An 18,348-nucleotide genomic window follows, 5' to 3' on the forward strand; every position below is an offset into this window, starting at 1 on the left:
TGGAAATGGCAAAACTAAGTTCAGATGCAAATATGTGCAGTGGTTAGAAAGGGATGGATTAGTATCCACAGGTTATTATAGCAGTACTCCTTAAAACCTCAGATGTATATCAGCCCTTTTCTGATGTGGTATTTCATATAGACTGCAGGGCAAACAGGATTCCTCCTGGAACTTATGTATTTCCATTTAAACAACTGGGTACTAATGTTAATTGCATGATTGCAGTTTCTCACTCAACCCCTGCCTCAGATCATGCACCACATGGCTGATGTTTAATTAGGTGGTGATAAGTGACTTGCCCAAGTTCAAGCAAAATCTCTGTGACAGGTCATTGCATAAAAATCCAGACTTGTGCCTTATTGATATCTACAAAAAATTGCTTTAAAGAGCCATTGATATCCCTGAAACAGTCTGGGATTTTCACATTCTAATGTTTTCATGTCTTCGTGCGTGTACTAAGATCTTAAATCCAGATGTATGCAGGTAACCAAGAATATGCCAGTATCAGCATTAAAATAAATACATATCAGGCATAATAGATAAGAAACATAAACTCCTGTTCCCATATTGTGCATGGGCCTCACTAAAAGCCACATAACCACTCAGCCTGGTGCTAAATCTGACTTAAGGGGAAGCAGTTCCCACAAACCACATTCCAGTATTACTCTTCCACAGCCATATAGCTTGCAACCCAAAAATCAGCTAAAGCCAGACAGCACAGGCACGTATGTCTGTAAAATGCTATGTAGGTATGTTCATAGGTAGTATTTAAAGCCACAGATACAGAAGAATGATCCCAGCATTACTCATGCAAAACACGCAAAATTCTTTTTCTAGAGTGAACACTGCAGTGTAAAAGACATCAGGAAAGCCAGGAATCATTCAGAGTCATCTGCTACTTTAAAGCTGTGCCCTATGTCTAGTAGCCAACAAAAAGACATTAGAAGACAGAGCTTTATGGCACCAGGAGATTATTAGGCATAGTGGAGAAACAATAGCTTGATGCAATTACAACTTCAAAGAAGAATTTAACTCTCCCATCTGCACTGTGGATCTCTTTTGTATGTTTTGAACTTCTTCCACCATGAATCTCCCAGTGCTGTCACATGCCATCTATCCAAGAGTGCTATGTGCTGCTCACATGGGAGCTACAGATGGAAAATTTTGCCCTAACACAAAAAAGTAAGGAAAAAATTATCTTGCACTTGTGAAAAGCTAATGCAAATATTAATAATTAAGGGGATGCCCTTGATATCATTCAGCTATCCAACTTTGCTGTATCCTATCATTTTTCCCTTTCATCCCATTTACCAGGTTTATACGTAGGGTACCTTGTTCGGATGCTAGAAAAGATGTTGCCTTGTTGTCTGACATGGACTTTGTCCTGAGAGCACCATTTTCTTTTCTCCAAGTAACAGACTATATTGAAGTAGTTGCACCAAAGATTAGAAAGCCTGTTCATGAAATATTTGTAAAAATTTATCTGTCTGATGACCACAACAGTCTTTTAAATGGATGACTGTAAAACAAGCAATGTCCTCTCACTTTCTCAGGGCAGATATACTTATGGAATAACATGTGAATTCAATACACACAGCTAATTTCCCCAGCCAGAGATTTTCCTGAGGGACTGGGGGGAAAAATAAGAAAATACATATATACACACACACTGCTGCATTTCTGAATTCTGATATGGCAAGCAAAGCAGAACAAAAATCATCTGTCAGTTCCACACAGCAGAGCCCAGTTCCCATATGTCACTCTCCAGAGAAGGATTACTGTTTTAATATGGTGAGTTCACATCATCTATTCCACGCTCAGTGGCCAAAACCAAACCAAAAAAACGATCTATATAATATGAAAGTGTTAACCCTGATTCATACACACAGTCCTAGAAATGGCCTTTCTGCAGAGAAATTCTGTGGCGACCAAGGGAAAGCAGGTTTTCTTAGGCTACTAGGCAACAGTAACTGCAACCGCAGCTGCTGCTGCAGCCTCTGGCCAAACTTCTGCTTGCTACAAACCCCCCAGTGCCATTGTCAGAGCAGTGGATCTGCACAGCCACAGACCCATTGGCTCTTGGCCAATTCTAATTCTTTCCCAAATTATTTCATCCTGCTGTCACAACGGGGTTTATTCAGTGATATATACAGGTGCCTGCTTATGCAGTGTGCTTTCTGTTCCTATGGAAGCAGTGAAACCACAGCCATTGCCTGTGTCCAGTACTTACCAAAGCCTGGGAGTAAAGGCAGACTTTGCTGCAGAGGGAAGAGCGCACCTGGATAAAGAGATGATGACCTGCAGTCACTGTTTATACAGTGCAGCTTTGCCAACACACTAGATTGTGCTGGAAAAAAAATTCAAATCATGTTTCTAATAATTGTGGCAGCTGCTGCCTGCCTGACAAGTGAGAAGAAAGGGATTGGCTTTCTTCACCTAATGAAGCTCCACCGATAATATTTCTTTAGGGGGCCAAGGTTTTGTGTCAAGCTGAGCTCTTAAAAATCAGCTTGGAGTCACCAAGGGAACGCACTGATGGCCACATTTTCTTTTCGTTGAAGGAAGAAAAAAATCTCTCTTCTTAAAATCTTATTCCAGATAAGTTAGAAGAGGCCTATACTCCAGATCTATGAATTTTGTCTTTTAGTTCCCCAAGTTCTTTAAATTTTTTCATGAACCCGATTGGTTTTGCATAACCAAACAGTTTTATGCTTTATGCTAACATGTTTCTATGACACTTTCCTGTTACAGAGGTTGCTTGAAGGTGGGTAAAAAAAGCTGTCTGCATTAGTGCTGATCCTGTACATAGGACTATCCTGTAAATAGATAACAGACATTTGTAAGTCATGCATCACCACACTTTCTTGTAAGACTATCTTGGTTGAAATGGACAGGAGGTGTTTTCTGAACTTTTTTACCACCAACACATTTTCCTTTAGGAGATCATATAGATGAGATACTCATTTACACAAAATCCATTTCACACTGTTCCAACAACATTAAGGGAATTTAATGAGGATATAAATGTATGTTATATCCCTTTGAAGGATGCTTATACTTCTAGAGCAATACAATGGGCTTTTTTTTTCTGTAAATGGGAATCAATCCCATAGTTTCTAATAACTAACTGTCAAAAGAGCTGAATGCAACAGCACTGGGGGGACTTGTGTGTTTCCAGGTGTTAATACATAGATGAATTCCTTAGTCCAAAAGCCACATCATTACACTCAGCAAGGGACTTTCCCCTTTTTCCATCAATATTCATGTGCTTAGAAGAGGACACACAGGAACCTAAATATCAGTCCTGAGAAGCAGAGAAGAAATATTCTTACTCCATTACATTAGTTCTGGACATAAGGTCCAAACAACAGCAGCTCTCTCTGGATACTTCAAGATGAAGACAGATACAGAGTCCCTGCATAGAGTCCACCAGGTGCTACCCTCTGAGGCTCAGGCAGGTAAGGCAGAACCTAGGACTGCATTTCTGGCAGTACAGCAAGGGTGAAATGATGAAGTGGCACCTTAGCTGTACCGTGGTTACTTACTTTTGAGAAAGTGGTTGCTATAGCTGAGTCTCAACAGAGAACAAGTGAAAGTCCAGAGAGAAGGGTGGGAAATGCACCCTAGCTGTGTCCATACTTGTCCAGCAGTATTACCTTTAGACCAGAGCAAGGCAGATCTGCCACACTCTGGGACCCAGGCATTGATGATCCTTTTCCTCCTGTATTTGACTAGATAAAGGACAGAAGTTCTTGTCAAGGTCTATCACTGACAAAAAAGTAATTGCTTCACTTCTGCTAAATCATATATCACCCCTCTCCTAACTCCCTCTATCAGTACATTCACAAAATCGTGAGAAACAAAACCAGAGAATTACCACAACTCTTCCTACCATTACAGCAGTCACAGAGCTTGCATTGCATCCTTCCCACCAAACATTTATAGTGAGAATTTGTAGAGCAGGGACTGGTTACTACCCTGTGTTTTACTGTACCTAACTATCACAGCTGCACTCTTAATTGGCCTTTAGGCAGTACGATAATAAAATATAATTAATAGTAGGGGTTTTGGCAGTTTCTGAAGTTACATCATGATGTGAGTGTCTTGGTTTGTTCTACCAGAGAAGCACCCTAACCCCTCTGCTCTTCCAGAATGAAGCAATCATGTGTGAAATGGAGGCAGACAAAGCACTCTTGAGTAATTTTTAACGGTATGCGCCAATGATTTTCAAGCCAGATTCATGATTTTAGAACAAGTGAGGCTGATACGGTAAATGCAGCTCTAAGTGGCCACCGCTCATTAACTACTCTCCCCAAGAACAGTTAGATACTTGGCAGTGGCAAAACAAACTCAGCAGCAAGGCTAACAAAAGGGGACTTTTTTCACTTATAGGCTAGACCACCAATGGGCAGGAACTGCTACCAGACACTCCCACACCACCCAGAACAATTTCCTGGAATCTAGTGCTGACAGTCAGGCACAAACCTCCTCTGGTCACAGCTCCTCTACTCCCAGAAACCTTCCCGGCCGCCTCTGCTGCCTGGAAACCCCCAGTCTCCCTTTCACAGGGGTGCCAATGAGTCCCCTGTAGCCCTGAGTCACCAGAAACCCTGGAAATCTTTCCTGACAGCATTAGGACAAGACTATGTGTTGGTATGGCAACACTTGCAACCTGTTGCACCTCTGAAAAGTCTTTTCCAATTATTTGGAGTCGTACTACTACAAATTTGCCTTATACACCTGCTTGCAGGCATGAAGTATGTTTTTGCGTTTACCCTCTTATGAAACTCCTTTGCTTGTCTGCTGAGAGCAGAGCATGGATTGGCACATCCCCAGTGGATAAATGAGGGGAGAACAGCTAGAAAAGAAAAGGGGCTGGTGAGAATCTTCACCTCCATTGCCACAGAACACAGGCTACAGCCACCAGAATACTAGCGAGCATCTGAGCAAGAACAGCAGGTTATTTCCCATGTTCATCCAAAAAAGGAGGGACAGAAAATAAACGGGGGCTGCTTGAGTCACGCTCCCCTCCTTGAACATTAAAGCTAATGCATTACAGCTAAGCACCACAATGCAAGAATACGCTTACAGGCACAAGACAACCTTTGCAGATGTTATTAATGCGCTACCAAAGAATGCAAACGCTATCCCTTCCAAACAACTCCTGCAGGCCTTATCCAGGGTACCTCTCATCGACATCAACAGGAGCTTGCCTGAGAAAAGGCTGCAGACTTTGGTCCATAAATACGGTCTCAAAATGACACATTTCACCATGGAAACAACTGCTCAGGTTAACTCTGTTCGCTTTAAGACTGCAGCAGGAACTGCACCGCATGCTTCGCAGCTGAGAGAAATCTCATGCCCCGGTACCGCACGCGGGGTTGAAGCGCTGGGTTTCGCGCAGTCCGATCACACCAGCCCCGCCGAGCGGCGCTGAGGCTGCGGTGAGCTGTCCTTCGCAATTTGATCTCCAAAAGCGTACTCCCGCAACAGAACACCGGCCGTACAGGAATGCCATTCCCGCGGCCATCCGACCGCCCCGCTTCACAGGCGCGCGTCCCAGAAACGACACGAACGCGCCCCGCACGCCTGCCCGCGTGCCTCCGCCAGCCGCGCGCCCGCGGCCGCCCCTTCCTCCCGCGGCCCCGGCGCTCCGCGGCGCGCCGGCGCGAAGGGGTTAAGGCGGCCGGGACCCCCGCCGCCCGCAGCCTCCTGACGTCAGCCCGCGCGCGGTGCGGCGGCGCGGGGCTCGCGCGGCGGCGGCGGCGGGCGGAGGAGAGCGCGGCGGCCGGCTGCGAGAGGCCGGGGGAGCGCGGGGTCGCCGCCCGCAGCCCCCGCCAGCATGTCCGCGAAGGAGCGGCAGAAGGGCAAGGTGACCAAGGACAGCGTCACCCTCCTGCCCTGCTTCTACTTCGTGGAGGTGAGTGGCGGCCCCGCCGAGAGGGCCCCCGGGGGCGCGGGGCTGGAGGCGGGCGCCTCGCCCCGGAGCCGGCGTGGCCCGCGGGGAGGGGGCTCCCCTTGGCACCGCTGCGGCGCCGTCGGGTGGAAGATCCCTGTGTGGCGCTTTGCCTTGCCGAAAGCGGCATCGAAGCCCCCCCCCGTAAGGAGCAGGCATAAATTAACCTCTTCTGTGCAGCCTTTTCAAGCGGGGGGGTATTTCTCAGAATGACTCGGAAAGCGAAAGGGTTGCTCGGCTATGCGGTGCTGTGTGCCCGGGAGCCCCTCGGGAGGAAGACATGTCTCAGGAAGGGCTGTCTTCTAGGCAGATGCTGCTTGCCTTGCTTTGGTAGAATGAAAATCACGTTCATAAGGGAATGCTTAGGAAAACAGAAATGTTCTCACAGTGATAACTGGTGGTATTTTTTTAACGACCCCTGGATTATGTGTTTTCTCTAAAGGAGCTAAAAATGTCTGGTTTGAAAATGGAATGAGGTTCTCGGCACGTCTGCAAGAGCAAAAGCTGCTATGGCTGCTCAGCTGGTAGCAGGTGGAGTTGCAGAGGCTCTTGATGCTTGGTGTGTCACCGGGAGGCGTTTACACACACCCACCCCCAAAGTACAGTCTCTTACGTACTTCTGTAAGATCATGAGTAGACACAGTTTAAGCTGAAGGAAATTGGTGTGATGTGGATTTGTTTAATGGCACAGCAGTAAGATGGAGGTAAAAATATTTTATGGAATGAGCGAAGTGTTTCAGGTGACCCCACTCACAGGGAAGTGACTTGAGGCTCTCGGAGGCACTGTGTAACTTGCCTCGGAGAAGGACTGTGCAAATAATGTCAGGAACTTAATGGGAAAATATGGTGTAGGCTAACTATAAGTGGTATGCTAAATAAAGGCATAAAATGTATACAATACATAATATATAAAATATAAACATTGGGTGAAATATAAAACAAAAATTATCTTCTTTCAGGTGCACTTGAAGGGCTTTTGAGGTTCTCTAGGAGGTAGAAGCGGTCACGTTGAGAAGGATTTTAGGGAACAGTGGAGCATTTTTGTCCTCTGCACTAAGCACCTGGACATGTCAGGAGCTAACCCAAAGTAAGCTGCACCAACTGGAAAGCTTTGCAGAGGCTGATTGTGTGGAAGCATCAGACACATCCTACCAATGTAATTAGGCCTGCTCAAGAAAAGCCCTTTAATGGAAGGTGCTTGCTATGCCGTCTATCTTACATTAGCTTTGCACAGGAGGAAGAGGTCAAGCTTGGAGAAGCTCCTAAAAAAAGGTAGAGGCTTCCTCACTCTCTGTGCTATCTTGGTAGCTTTCAGAATTCTAATAGGAAGGGAGATTGCTGGACCTCAACTTGGGCATACCTCTGTTGCAGGGGACAATGTAGAGATCCTGCCAGAGACAACAGGACTGCGCTGTTTGGTGGGCTGTGCTTCAGCCTCCAGCAAGATGGGGTGAAATACAGAGCAGCAGCACAAAACATGTGCCTGCTGCTCAAAAGAGTTGCCTTATATAATATTAATTTTATACTTGTAGTTCCCCTAGGAGCTCCCTGTAGCTGTTACAAGGAATAAGGCAAAGGATTCTGCAAGCAACAAAGAACTTAGACTGAGCTCTGTGTACAGTTCCCACATGAAGCAGGCGAGTTCTCCACTCTGGTATGGACTCTTAAGACCTTCAGCAAGTCATTTACAGCTAGATTTAAAAAGAGGTGGGGATCTCTTCAACGCCTACCTTCTCTGAGAGGGAATCAGTCCTGACTTGACAGAAGGGTCTCCTAATTAACTTTTAGGACTTCTATGTAATTCAGTCATAGGAGCAGAGTCTAGAGCCTGGGCGAGCGCTACTCCTCCAGGAGCGAGTTCTAATTATTGAATTGCAGACTTAGGGCCCTTCTTGAACTGATGAATGTGTAGGTATTCAGTACAAGTGAAAGCAACATGAAGAGAAAGAACTGACTGCAATACACCTGACCCTAAACTTTAGTTAGGAAGCTTTTTGGTGAGTTATCAGCCCTCTTCCATTAGACAGCAGGAGGATTTGAAACCATTTCCCACGTTTTAGTTGAGTACTCAAATCACTGGAGTGAAAGGGTGACAACAATTCATATGATATTTAGACAGAAACACTTAGCTTGTGTTACTTGCATACACCCACCCTGCATTTACCCACACGCATGCAAATTCTAATCAGACTAATGAGAATGCCTTTCTAGGGCTTTGTAGCACAGGAAGATGCCAGCACTTCAGCAGCAGCAGAAAAACGACATGATGGCTTAGATTCTTCCATTGTGATTGGCTCACGGAGAACCAAAGATTGAGTTGTACCTCATAAAGAGAGATTCAATCAAAGATAATTTCATTGCAATGAGAAGTTTGCAAGTGTAAGAGATAGAGGACTCAGCCAGTGTGGTTGACTGGCATTACTATGTAATGTGGATTTCCTTTGTAACCAGTAGGTAAGTTCGTAATGCAATTCAACAACAGCCAACTACTTCAAAACAAAACTTACACAATTTAATTAAGGCTCTCTGAATTTTGAAGCTTTTGCTTTCATGACTGGTGGTTGAATGCATGATGGGAAATGGGCTTTCAACCTCTCTCCTGTGAATGCTGGCAGTTCTTTTATGCTTTTTTTTCTGCCACTCATTCACTTGAATTTTACCTGTCCCTTTCACAGCAGACAGTCCCTCCCCACCCTGAATTGCAACACCCCACCCCCCCCCGCACATAAAGTTTGCACTTCCAAACGAGAAAATTAGGGTTGGCTGTCGTCTTCTTTGCATCAAGACCCAGGAGGTCTAGGCCAAAGCAAAAGCAGATTGTTCAGAAAATACAAAAAAGTGCTGTTTTTTCTTTCAAACACTAGACAAAAAGAAAGACATGGAAAAAAGGATATTGGGTCAAGGAGGAAGTCAAAATTCCAAAGTGGTAGGAAGGGGATGTGTTTGGGTTATACAAATGAAATATATTATACAGTTAAAGAGTGAAAAAATGTCTCTATTAACTAATGTAATTCAGGCATGCACAACAAGTAAAGACAGATTCTCTGCTTCAGAAGGATCTTATCTTTAGGAATAGCAGCAAACAAATACAGTTCTGACACTGAGGGTTTTTTGCTATTAAGATCCTTAAGAATGTGTTGTGAAGGAGACTAACTCCTGTTAACAGATGTGTTTGGCAGCAACTTTCAGGATGGGATAAAATACGAATACGTAGAATATATGCAGGCCAGCTGATGGTTAACTTCAAAAGAAATACTCTGGGCCTGATTTTGGTTTCAGTCTAATTTGAAGAATAATTCAAACTAGCATATTTTACCAACAAAAGAGTTCAAATGTAAAACCAATATGCCCCTCTTAAGATCATTGTTATCACTAGAGCTATTCTTCACTTACACAGAAAAATCAAAAGGAGTGTCAGGCTAGACCTTTAGAAGACACAGAAATGAAAAGGAAATAAAATGAAGAGGTGGAGCTTCTGAAAAATGTGGATGGGTCATTCTCTAAAAATCAGAGGCAAATAAATGTGCATTATGAAATAAATCTTAGCACATTCTCAATTACATATTTTTAAGTTTCATGATTAATAAAATAACTGGATGATTTATCCTATGTATCATAAGAATGTTTTGGAGGTTATTTTAAAACACTGGTAATAGTGCTTAGCAGAGCCTCTGATCAGCGCATGCTCCTGAGAGCTGCATAGTTTTAGATTGCCTTGTGCATTATGCTTACCTGAAGTGCGTGGTAGTCAGCACTGCTAGGCAGTTTGGCCTGTTTTGTTCCTAATTATGCTTGTGGCATTTTAGGGTTCTGTAGACTGTATGGGTTATCTGAGCTTTATTTGCATAGCTGAGAAAGACAAAACTTGCCATGAAAATTCATAGTCCCTCTGGTCTAGTGGGAATTCATTTTCACGGTAAAAAGTCTACAAGCCTCTGGGAGATACTGAAAATGAGTATTCCTGGAATAACTTTTGCTTTTTTGTTAACTGGCTTTCTTTTCAGCATATTTAGAGTATATCACAAGTACATGCACTTTCAGAAGAAATATGGATGTCTCGCATTATAATATGAACCTGGAAAACTTCCAGGGTTATGTAGTTTCCGTTCCTGGCAGAACGGTCACACTTTAGAGGCAGGACAGACAGATATATTTTTTCTTGGTGAAGGAAAAAGACTGTCTTCACCCACGCTATCGTACATGAAAAACTCCTGGTCTGAGTCCCAGTTTCACAGAAGTTGCTATGAATTTTGCCTTCGACTTCAGTGGCACTATTGCTTCATCTGGTGCCCTAGGTGTGGGAATGCAAAAGGCCAAGGTGGTGTGATTCTGAGTGACTTGGTGCACTTATTCTCCAGCTAAATTGTGTTACTGTGGCACAGCCTTCATCTATTCATTGCCTAACTTCCAGGGAGTGAAATCAGACATTTCAGACAATGATGTCCCCTGTACAGTTACATTTTTTTTCTTGTGTTGTCTTCTAGACTCTTGTGTGTGATGCATGCATACAGATACAGGTAGCTTCTTTTTTTCTACATTTTCCAGAGCACAGCCAGGAGTTAATCGTGCCAGGATTGTTCGGAAACTCTTCTTTCGGCACTAGAAGACCATTTATTTTTCTTGTTCCCCAAAGGATCTGGAATTCTCACCAGCAGAAAGCACAAAGATCTGTTATCATTGTAGGACTCCAGGCTGCAAAATGCAGTTCATCAGCTTCTGTTGAAAAAAGTGGGTGTGGAGAATGTTCCCTGTGTCTCAGCACCAGATCCTTTATTTCCTTTTGTTTCTAACATACACTGACAGAGCTAGGTTTGAAACGTCAAGTGTTTGTACACATCACTGGGTAGCTCAGTGCCACTTCTCAGTCACATCTGGAATTTTTTTCAGCTATTCAGCCACGCATGACCCACCACATTTAAATTATGCACTTTGTCACCTGCAAGTAATGTATAGGTGTGTCTGCAAAAGACAAAAAGCCGAGGGAGCAGAGTGATTAGAATAAGAGTAGAGTAGGTTATGGGGCTAAATCTTTCTCCCTAAAACCAGGATATTTGGATCTAGTGTAAGAGTTAATCCATACCGCTGTGTCTTGGAGGCATAGTGTAGTCACATTTCTCTCTAGATAGGTTTTCTGTTATGCTTAAATTAGCCTTAGGGGACAGGGGGAGGTGGGGGCGGGGGGGGGAAGTGGAACCCAGCAAGACATGCCAACTGTAGAAGATTAAATTATCCTCATACTGTGGAAGTAGCATAATACTTTCCAAATACATTGCTTTTTCTCTCAGAAGAGTCAGCCATGTGTGAGGGGAGGGGAAGAAGGAGAAATACACTTAACAGTCTGCTCATTGTGTTGACCTTGTCATGTGGCTGACTCACAGAGGACAGATGTCAGATTTGTTTATAACACTGCATTAGAGACCAGCACCTCCAAAATATTAAGGAGCTATCTGAGGCCTGAGGAGGCTGCTATGAATTCAGAGCAGCTATATAATTCATTGGCCAAGTCATTAACGTTACATCCTCCACATCACTTCTATGCTTGTGGAAGAGTCTCCATACTACCAGCCATTAGCAGAAGATGAGCAGAAAAGGGGAACAAAAAGGGAGGTGTCAGGCCTGTGCCAGGGCTGTCCTGGGAGGAAAAAATGCAAATTCCACATGTTAGATCTCCCTCTGTGTTTTGCTGCTTGCTTGGCAAATGTAGAGTTTGAGGAGTTCACAGTGAAAGAAGGCCCTGCTACCTTTACAGTCCTGCACCATCCTCCTGACCTAATACCCCAGTAGTAAAAGGAGGCCTGAATACATTAGAAGTTAAAGCAGATTAATTTTTTCCAAATGATTACCTCTTCCAAAAATGTGTACCCCTCTCTGTGATTTTCTTCTGTAATTGTTAAGAATCTGTTACTCTGCAGCCAAAATTAATAAAGAACAGTCTATTGTGGAACTTTACATACACAGGATTTGTTACAAACATTGTATCTTGATTGATGATCTTCTCACTTAAAAGTTCATTTTGTAGGAAAGGGGGTTCAAAAGTAGCAAAACCGCATGGGACTAAGCCACTGGAGAAGTGTTGGCACTCACAGTTTTTTGTTTTGTTTTTTTTTTATATGTATGGAAACCAGCATGTTTTAGAGACTAGAATAAACTGTAATATTGTGTAGGGATTGGCAGCTTTGTCCCCTAAAGATGAGGTTCTTGAGGAGACTTCTAGCTGAAGTTTGGTAACATTCTGACCCGAACAACCGCCTTTTTCTGAAGTGTTGCTGTTCTTGATTTGTTATAACCTTGCAGCAGGAGCATAAAAGAAGTTTCATAATCAACAGTAAGTGCAGTATCCTAAATCTCGTTGTTTATAGTTTACTCATTGATTATAACTAATCATTGATTTAATCAATAATCATAATTAACTGTAATCATAATTAATATAATGCATCATCAATTATGTTTGAAGTCACACTGAAAAGAAATGCATTAATGGTATTTCTTGTGTTGTAAAATTTCTGCCTAAGGATTTGCTTTCTACTGAAGCACATATACTTAATTAAATAGAAATATTTTTAAAATATTTTTAGATTATTCCTGCCTGAGAATATTTTTGTTAAACAATTTGTATTTTGTTGGTTTCTCTCTGTGTCATTGCTGCTTCACCTACATTTATCCAAAAAATGAAATAAGCACTTCTAGGATTACCATACATTCAGCATAACTTTGAGATTTCTGAAATTAATAGGAACTTTATCACTGATTTATCAGCTCTATTTCTGGTCTTACGCATACTGAGAGGTTTTCTATTAAGATCTGGCAAAAGGTCAAGAGGTTTGAGGAGTTGCATGAAGATATCTGTTGTATTTCTAAAGCTAGACTCAAATTGGCAGTCACCGACCAATTAAATTAAATTCTAAAATCAATGCTGGAAATAAGGATAATTTAATTTTCCAAAATTGTAAGGATAATAGATTTCAGTGACACCTGGGATTTGAAATTAAACTGTGAGTTGAAATTAAATCCGATAGTGTTAAGTCTAGGAGTAGAAAGACCATCATATCACGTCTCTGCAATTAGTTTCCGCAAAACTTAGACAATGGTGAGGTAAAAATCTTTGGAGAAAGGACTGGTTCCTTACGTCTTTGAGCAAGATGAAACCTGCATCCAGAAAACAGACAAGAAGCAGCAGAAACTCGAGTTCAGAGAGAAAAGCAAAAAGCCTTTATACAGATGCAAATCTTAGACTTCTGAAAAGCCTGAATGTCTCTTATAAGCCAGAGGCATTTAAAAATTAAGTTTAGAACATAAAAACATGTACAAACCTAGCTTTTAGGTCAAGCAAGTCCCCTGCTCTGCAGCCATCCTGTGCTTAGTAGTCTCTCTCAAAACTCCTCATGACAGCCCAGTTTGCAATGCATTTGAACTTGTACTTGGTCTTAATCCCAGCCCTGCACAGCAGTCTCTCTGAGGGTGAAGGTACAGCACTGGTGTAGCTAAGCAGGAGCCATGGGTTCTCAAAACCAAGAGAAAATGGCAGAATTTGGGCTGATACAATTTCTTCTTCCTGACCTATTTCTGGAAGGTGTTCAATCATAGTCATGACCTCACTATTCATTCCTGTCAGGATGAGAGAGACCTGTCCTCCTTCCATTCTCTCCTCCTGTCTTTTGTGAATCTCACGGCAAAGTGCAACAGGACAACAGCCAGAGCAATTGAAAGCTGCAATCGCTGTTAGTAGTTGGCTAAGAATAGGAACACCTTGTCTCCTCCAACCCACCACAGCCCTCTTTTTTTGTCTCATCCATCTGTTGTGCCTTGTCATTTAGATCATGAATTCTTTGGCACAAGGATTGACATTTATGATACATTTTAATAGAATCTTCCACAATGCCACAGCCTTGCAGTGCAAACACAACATAGGTATTAAATAGACCGTGCTTCTCCCAAGTACTTGGCTGGTATTTTTTCCATGAGGAGAAACCAATGGAATTCATTAGCTATGTCTTTGAGGCAATCCTGTTTGTTTATTTGATTGCTTACAAAGATTCCCTCATTCCTAGAAAACAAAAGAAACACCAGGAGGCAGCTCCCATGCTCAGGAGCTCCTTGCTTGCTATGGAAGGGTTGCAGGATGACCTAAGGATCAAAAAGTTCCTGACCATCTAAGTCTAAAAATTATTTACAAAATATAAAAGATCCCAATAGGGTATCAGGGATCCCTTAACCTTTTTGGACAGGTGAACTAGTCTCATACTATCTTTATTCTGCATCTGGCCAATCATGTCTTTGACTTCCTCTGAAAGCTATGTACATACTGCTTCTCTCTTTTTTGCCTATCTTTTATACAGGCAGGTAAAACTAATCAATTCCACAGCCTTTGTATTTGCACCCAGTCTCAAGGAAAATCACTCAAGTCATTCTGGCCAGCACACTGAGCAGTGAATTCAACATTAAACTATAAATACAAGAGAGGCATTTCATTCCCCCCATCCCCCCCCGCCGTTTAGCCTGGCTGAAATATAGCCCAGGCTAGTCACTTTTGTAACCCATATTTAAAGACTGTCTGCTGGTAGCCACCAAGACAGCCCAATACAACACCACCATGGGATCTGGATATGAGTTCACTGTAAGAGGTAACGCTTCTAGTGCATTTTAGCAAAGCAAAGAGAGGTCACACAACTGCAACCTACAAAAGAGGCTCAGACATTTGAGTATGTGACACTCCATGGTTGCACTCTCACAAAGCCTGTGGATTTTAAGATGTTACTCTCCTGAAGATAAATATGGACTCTTTGCTTAGTTAAGTGCTGGTAAATATGAGCGTTAGATACCAGTGTACAGTTTTAGAGAAATGAAATTTATAGAAGTTACTGATTCCCATCGAGTTTTGGATGTTTTATATATCCAGTTGCATATTCTTTCAAGGTGAGAAAGAAACTGAGGGAGGGTGTGAGGTGCTTATTTGCTGCCTTTCTTTCAGTTTAAGCATCACTTTCTCCATGGTGTCATCTAAGAAACCATCAATATCTGATTGCTACTGACTTGCCTGTAATGCTTGCAGAGAGAAAGTGGGTTTAGTGAAGCTTTGATTATTTGGAAATTCTCCAAAAGGAGGAAGCACCTTTAATTAGAAATTTAGGGCTCTGCAGAGACCCTGTGGAATAGTAAATGTAAAGGTCCTACATTTTAACTCAAGAGCAAGCAGTTCAGTGTTTCCTTCGGAACAACATGTTGTGTGCCTGGTGGAAGGCCAGAGACAGACAGACGTCAGTGCCCCAGATGCTGAGCTGTCCAAAGGACAACCTTGTGCTGTTTAGGATTCCATCCACTCCAGTAAGATTTTCCTACTAAGGCTTGGCCTTCAACTGCCCAATTTGCAAGACCTCTGCTGTCATACCAGGCCTGTGTTCCTGCATTACAAAGGGTGCAATGTGGAGGGGTTACAGGTGCAGGATAAGAGATGGAGCATATGTTCCTACTGGAGACCTCAAGGCTAGAAACAACTCACCCAGTGGTCAGATAAAGAAATGCAGAACTGCAGCTGGCAAAACTAATTGTAGGGGTAACAGAGTACAAAAAACAAGCATCCAACATATGTAAACCATGCCACATGTAATAAATTGAGATGTAATGTGAAAAGACAGACCAAAAGAGAAAGATCAAGGTGGAAAAGTGCATTAGCAAACATAAAAATGAACCCAAGTGGTTCCTAGAGTGAGGAAGAATCACCATCAACATCATACTGCTCCTGACGGATTTGGGATGCACTGCACTAGTCATAAATACCTCATTTTATACAGAATAACTACTTGTTACTACTAGATAGAGATTCAAAAATCATGCAGAGTTGTACCATACAAAGATCTGTGAAAGCAGAACAAATTAGGCATAGCCTATTTTCTGAGGTCATTGGAAAAACTGCTGTTACAATTAAACCAAATAAAAATAAAGCTCCAGGCAGGTCAAGACAAGTACAGACAAAGCATGTTTGACAAGCCCCAGTCCCGAGTCCTTGCAAACTCAGTACAAAATCTGTGACATGTTAATAGTAATGACAATACTGTATTTAGTGGGGTACAGCTCTACAGGTTCCTCTGTTCATGCATTCAAAGCCATGGATAACTAATGATAGGGAAGTTTAACAGACACGTTTCCATCTACCTGGAGGTACCCCAGCGAGTTTAGGCCTGGTGGTTAAGGGGTAGCCAACTTGTGGGTTTTGGGCAGGATCAGCGTGACTTCCATGCGTAAGCTGTATCATATGACTGATAACAAATTGTTCTGGCACTGTGGATCCTGGGTAATCCTAATCCTCACAAGTAAACCAGGAGCACCCCAAAATGGCCGCAGGAGCAATCACAGCATGTCCGACAGAAGAGTGATGGGCTGCCTGAAGAACTGTTGTCTCCCATCTCTGAACTCCTCTCACGGCCATCTCTTCTTTCAGTTCTCCTGCAATATGTGATACATGTCTTGTGGCTCTTAGCCAGAAGGAAGATTTGTTATATATGCCATCAGTTCAGACAAGTTATTGTGCTACTGAATGCTCTTTTGGTTTGTCCTGCACTATGTAACATACAGGAGGTTTTCACCTTTTATTTTAATTCTTACAAGATCTCTAGGTATTTACATCCTTGAGCTCTTGGGAATAGAGATCATCTTTTCTCATGCTTCAACGATTCCTAGTTCAATCCAGCAAAATCTTTTTAAATATTAATAACATTAATTATTATTAATAGCAAAGTCCTATGGCTTAATAAAGGCTCTTAACCTACAGTCTAAGAAAATAACAGGAGGAAAAATTAAAAAAATTTTTTTTTCCGAAAACAAATAAACCCCACATCAAATCTTGTCAGCAGCTAGGCTGATTATGGTCCTGACTTTAAGACTCTAAGCCAGAGTAGTCAAACCCTACATTTACAGGTCTAAATTACAAGCTAAACAGGGATCTTTCTCCATTCCAACCAAGGAAGTAAAACTATAAAGACTTACTAGTCAAGATAAGTGAACTGAGTTTGGGGGTTTTATTATTCTAATTAGGAACAGGAAAATTCCTATTCCATTTTGTAATTAAAAGAATACACATTCTACCATCTAATTATATTTGACATTTTCAAGGTGTTGGGAGCTCAAGTCTGTAATTACAGAGCTACTGCTGCCTTAAGCAGAACAGTCCATAAATATTCATATATTAAATAGCCTGTTATACTGTTTTGAAGATTTTAGAAACGGTTGCTTTTATTTTAGAAAGGTTAGACTTTTAGAAGATGCATTTTATATTTCTATTTTAAAAAAAGAGAGGAAGAAAGATGTCCTGTGGGATCTGACATACTGTATATAGCAAATTGAGTACAAACTTGTTCATTGTAAGCAGTTACATTGGAGATTCATAGTACTTTAGAATTTTTTTTTTCTTTTAGCAGAATGGGTAATTACAGTCAGAAATACTATGTCCTGTGGTAAAGTCGTAAAACAATAAAATGCAATTCTTACGATTCCTTGATTTTGTAATTAGTGATAAAATTATAGCTTACATGTAATAGTTTTAAAAAAAAGTTATCCACAACTTTTATTTCAGTGTCTCACAGTAAAAATACCACTTCATATATCGCTTCTTTTTGATAGTTCAATATTGCCATTTAAAACAGTTGCCTGCCTAAGAATACCGTACTCAAAGTAGAGGTGGACCTGTGGGTAATGCAGAGCCTGTTGTTTAAGGAGCAGCTTTCCTTTTCTTGACATTAGAGAAACGGAAATATACACAATGGAGATGAAACTCTGAGTGCAAGGTGTTCCATGAGTCTGCCTGCGCTTGTGTTTCCATTCTAGGAAATGGACCTTTGGGGACATCTAGATAAAAGCGCATAATTTCTGAAAAGGGCAGTAGGCACTTTGCCTGTTTTGTCCATTTAGCTCATTGGAATAGGTTTGTGTCCTGTTATAAGATGCTTTGCCTCATGGGACCTGGACCCTGTCGAAGTCATTAGGTATGACTTTCAAATAGTTAATAAGAAAAGACATTGCAAATGGTTCAAGAGTTATATGCTGTGCAGAAGTGAAGTTGCAATATGTGTGAGTTCAAGTGCTGTGCCGAATTTCAGTGTCCCAACAAGAGCAGCAGACTTGGTGCAAACTCCTTGCACACCAGGACAGCGTGCACTATGCCAGCCTTCTGGTCAGGAGGCCCCATAGCCCAAACAGCTCCACAGTCTCTGCACAGGCAGGGATGGAGAGAAGGGCACCCAAATCCACAACAATCTAAATTATTGCCAGAGTATGAAGACTTTAGGGAAGTCCTCTTTCCTCCCTGCGCATCTGTGTAATGACTAGAAACAGTCTAGGTTATACTGAGTAGTCATGCACACTTGCATTATAGTCAGTCAGGGACTGCATCCAGCAGGAAG

General features: G+C 42.2%; 1 protein-coding gene across 2 annotated transcripts in view; it reads left to right on the forward strand.

The window, feature by feature from the left end:
* The first annotated feature begins 5,765 nt into the window (after positions 1 to 5,765).
* The window catches only part of PLPPR4 (phospholipid phosphatase related 4), a 34,410-nt gene continuing 21,827 nt past the window's right edge, over positions 5,766 to 18,348 (forward strand). The window contains exons 1-2 of one of the 2 annotated variants that reach the window (XM_075424988.1): positions 5,847 to 5,920; positions 10,502 to 10,684. Coding sequence is in view for 1 of the 2 variants with exons in the window: in XM_075424987.1 (XP_075281102.1) it covers positions 5,843 to 5,920 (78 nt within the window). In the remaining variant the exon portion in view is untranslated. Of the gene's footprint in view, positions 5,921 to 10,501; positions 10,685 to 18,348 lie in introns of both variants that reach the window. The other variant, XM_075424987.1, reaches the window with a different exon arrangement.

Source organism: Opisthocomus hoazin, chromosome 6, assembly GCF_030867145.1.
Source record: "Opisthocomus hoazin isolate bOpiHoa1 chromosome 6, bOpiHoa1.hap1, whole genome shotgun sequence".
Taxonomy (NCBI): domain Eukaryota; kingdom Metazoa; phylum Chordata; class Aves; order Opisthocomiformes; family Opisthocomidae; genus Opisthocomus; species Opisthocomus hoazin.